This window comes from Egretta garzetta, unplaced genomic scaffold, assembly GCF_000687185.1.
Source record: "Egretta garzetta isolate BGI_Z169 unplaced genomic scaffold, ASM68718v1 scaffold367, whole genome shotgun sequence".
NCBI lineage: Eukaryota > Metazoa > Chordata > Aves > Pelecaniformes > Ardeidae > Egretta > Egretta garzetta.
Genome location: NW_009260192.1, coordinates 2,630,542 through 2,634,313, shown reverse-complemented (window position 1 = coordinate 2,634,313; position 3,772 = coordinate 2,630,542). Strand labels below are relative to the sequence as shown.

The 3,772-nt window shown below is 49.8% G+C and overlaps 1 protein-coding gene across 1 annotated transcript in view; it reads left to right on the top strand.

Moving 5' to 3' along the window:
* The first annotated feature begins 369 nt into the window (after positions 1 to 369).
* Positions 370 to 3,772, top strand: part of CD47 (CD47 molecule) — a 24,238-nt gene continuing 20,835 nt past the window's right edge. Inside the window, exons 1-2 of the mRNA XM_009642209.2 lie at positions 370 to 507; positions 1,503 to 1,666. Coding sequence (XP_009640504.2) covers positions 370 to 507; positions 1,503 to 1,666 — 302 coding nt within the window. The remainder of the gene's footprint in view (positions 508 to 1,502; positions 1,667 to 3,772) is intronic.

Here is a 3,772-nt window from a genome sequence, read left to right as displayed (position 1 = left end):
GCTGCAAACGGACCGCTTGTGCTTGCTTACCTACCACAGGTTTAATCCGTGAGCATAAGAGTCTTATCTTTCCCAGCCTGGCTCTTCAGAGGAAGGCCCTTTGTTCCCAGCTAGGCTGAAAAATGGGGTTTAGCTTTATTTTCTCTGAGGGAAGCTTATGTGATTGTACTGTCTGTCATCTGTCTATGCCGATAAGTTTTTAACTGCCACAGCTGATTATAATTATTTCCAAAGAAAAAAATTGCTAGAGGCAGACCTCTCCATGATAATTGTATTTCTATGGATATTGTGAAATACAGCAGCAGGCTGGGTTGGGGCTAGGGAGGAGGAGGGAGAGGACAGAGTGCCAGACCACACTGAGAGCGTGCCATGTCGAGGAGGTCGGGGAGGCCTCAGCTGATCCTCAGCCCATCCTGGCCGAAGGCGGCCAGTCGGTCCACAGGTGCCAGCGACTCAGTCGGCACGAGTCAGTCGGCACAGGTGTCTCTCCAAATGGCCCACAAGAACGTACTGCCTCTTGCCCGTGGGTGTTATTTCATAGGGGACATCACTGCAGCTGCAGCTGCCATGGTGCAGTGGGGGAGCAGGCACAGACCTTCTTTCTGCCGGCTGTGATGGAAGGAAAAGCTTTTGTTGTTTTGATGCAGGCAGCGGCACTATTTTGCCCTGAGCCTGTACTTGCAGTTTGCAAGGCTTGGCTGGTGGCCTGGCTGGGCTTGGCTGGGAGGGACCTCCAGGGAGGACAGACTGGCTAAGCGCCAGGCAGGGTTAGAACATGTTCCATGCTGTAACTAATTGACCAGGGGCCACTAGGTCGCCGAAGGGACGAGTTGCGTGATGTTTCCCAGCAGCTACGGTGGCAGGTGAATAGGGAACGCAAAACCAAAATGGACATGCAAAAAAAAAATGTGTTCAAATACAGGAGTAGAAGGAGAGAGTAAGTGAGGAAGGGGAGAGGGGAGCATGAAAGAAGCACTATTTCCCTAAAGCAGTTAGTTTTGAAATGGAGGAAAAATGACTGCATTTTAGCCCTATCAAACAACTGTGGAAGGTTAGCGCTTTTGCACAGTGTTGCTTTATTTCTGACTAGGTCTCCGGCAACTATTACTCAAAGTTAATTAAGGCTTTGGTCTTCGGGAACATTTTGATGTGCTAGTGCTGAGAAGTCCATTAATATTTATAAATGTCACTTGAATCCCATTTTTACCCTCTTGCCCAAGCAGGATCTCTCAGAAGAAGAAATATTGTTGCTTTTCTTTTCTTCTTTTTCTCCTTTTTTTCTTTTTTTTTTTTTTTTAGAACTATAGTAAGTTCAGGGTTGAGCCTGTTCTAAAAATGTCATATTCTATAGAACTGTGATGTACAGCTTTGGTAGCCTGCCTGTGGCCCCCAGAGAGGCCTGAGAGTTCGATCTTAGGCCTGGAGAAATGGGTATGGAGTCTATTCTCAGCTCTGCCACTGGCTAATTGTGCAACCTCAGTCGGTTCATTTAACCTTGACAGGCCTCCGTTTCCAGGTCAAAAAAGAAAGAGTTAACAGACTCCTTTGCAAATGCTTTGTGGTGCTTGAGGAAGAACAAGGTGTTGCCCATCACGGGTCTGCTGCACTGTGACTGCTGGGCAGGGGTGGTTTCCATGAGCATTACGATACACACTACGCATGTCAAGTGAGTCCAGGAGGGCAGACGTAGGGCTGGCCGCTGCATTTCTTGCTGAGGGAGACAGCTCTCACAGCCAGTTGGACAAATCACAGCTGCAGACAGCCCTTGCTTAAGGCATGCAGGCTTTTATGTCACTCTTCGGCATTTTCCTGCCAGCCACAGCAGTCGCTGCCTCCTGTACGTTGGCATGTGTATGTGATTGAAGCCTGCTGCAGCTTCGCTTCTGCTGACCACGGATGGTGATCAATAGCACTCCAAAGAGCAGTAAACCAGTATAAAACGGCAGGTCAGCGCCGAGCAGTGGCAATAAAACAGTTGCCTAATTTAAAGACCCAAAAGTGCGCCTTGGAAGTCATAAATGAGGGACTCGTGTGGAGTTTTCAAAATGTATGACCTCTTGCTCTGGAGCACTTGGCCCCCACCATGCAAGTCAGAGATGGGTCTGTCCTTTTCACCGCTTCCGAGATGTGCTTCTGTGCAAGCTTCTAGAGTGTGTACGCACCGGGTGAAGAGAGACACGCAGAACCGCAGGGCAAAAAGAGACACGCAACGGTCACAGTGCTGCTAGAAATAGCAGCTGAAAGCGCACAGCTCTTCTATTACATCAGGGTTTGCTTTGCGTACCTGGCTCAGAAAGGAAAGCAGAACCTTTCTCTCAGTAGGAATCGGAAGCGTCAGGACTGCCTTGCGCTGCACAATCCTGCTTCCCGGAACCGTCAGCAAGCAGAGGCATTGCAGACCGTTCTCAGCAGCAGAAGGCAGAGCATTACAAGGCAAAGTATTGCAGGCGCACACCTGGCTAGATGGAAAAGCTACCACCAAAAAACCTGGGGAAACTGCATGCGCCGAGAGTTACCTTCTGGGGATTTGTGAAGCCTGGTTCAGTAGTATAGGAGATGGCACCTGACACGGAGGAACACTCTCTCGCGCAAGGCTGTATGTGATTTCCCATGTGCACCGTTTTGCTTTTAGGCTAGCGTGGGTGTTTTATGTGCTAGCTACCTTAGCAACAGCAACAAACGCGTGCCACAGCTGTAGCCATCTCCTCTGTGGAGCAGGAGTCAAGCACCCCCGGTTCCCTTACAGACGAGATGCTGTGCAGCTCCCCGACCCCGTCCCCCAGCGCCTGCCTGCGGCTCTCGATGCGCTGGCACTCAGTCTGGGCGCAGATGAGCGAGCTACAGCCCAAGCAGACATGCCTTCCCTACTACGCTCCGCTCCAGCCCATTTTCTTCTGGCCTCCAGAGAACATCATCCAAATCAGTCTGGCAGGAGCAGAATCAGCTGCCTCGTGCCAGCCCCCTCCTTCGTCTCTGGAGTCAGATGGCTCCTGCTGCTCAAGGCATTTTAACTTGACTGGGATGCTGGAGGATGTCCGAGTGCTTCATAAAAGTCTCCAGAAAATGAATCTGGTGGTCAAGGCATTGGTACCCATTCATCACGTAAAGGAGGGCTGGGGAAGGATTTAAGAGAAAAAAACCCCCACGTGTAGTAAAACCATGTGAGACATAAAAGATACAGAAATTCAGTTTCTTGCAGAATTTTGATTCTGCCCTGGCTTTCATCCTCTGTTCAACTTTGAGACTTGTAAAAGCAGTTTTTATACATACATATATATATATATACACACACACACATACAGGTACATATGTGTGTGTGTTCCCCACGTATTTTTAACAGTCTTTTTTTTTTTTAATGCTTCACCAACACAAACGCCTGAGAACAAAGTGCGCATTTAGGCTGCAGGTATTTATAGATCCAGGATTTTGACACAATTCTACCATGAAGAAAGAACAAGGAAGTCGTAAAGAGGGCTACCTCTGGAGGAAAAAAAAAAACCAAACCCAACAACCCAACCCTTTACTGAACCCCCCCGAAAGGGGTTTTTGACCGCGTTCGAAATCAATAAAGCGGTCGGGGAGCCGCCCTGTCAACCCTTCCCCTGTCGCTGGATTCGGCACCTCCTTCCCCCTCGCAGCCCCGGCCATCTTAATTCAGCCATTTTATTCAGCCGTTACTCCAAACACGACCTTGGACTGCGCCTGCCGTGAGAAACAAACCGCCACGGCCAGGGCGCGCAGGCGGGCGGGGGCAACACGGCCCGCGAAACAC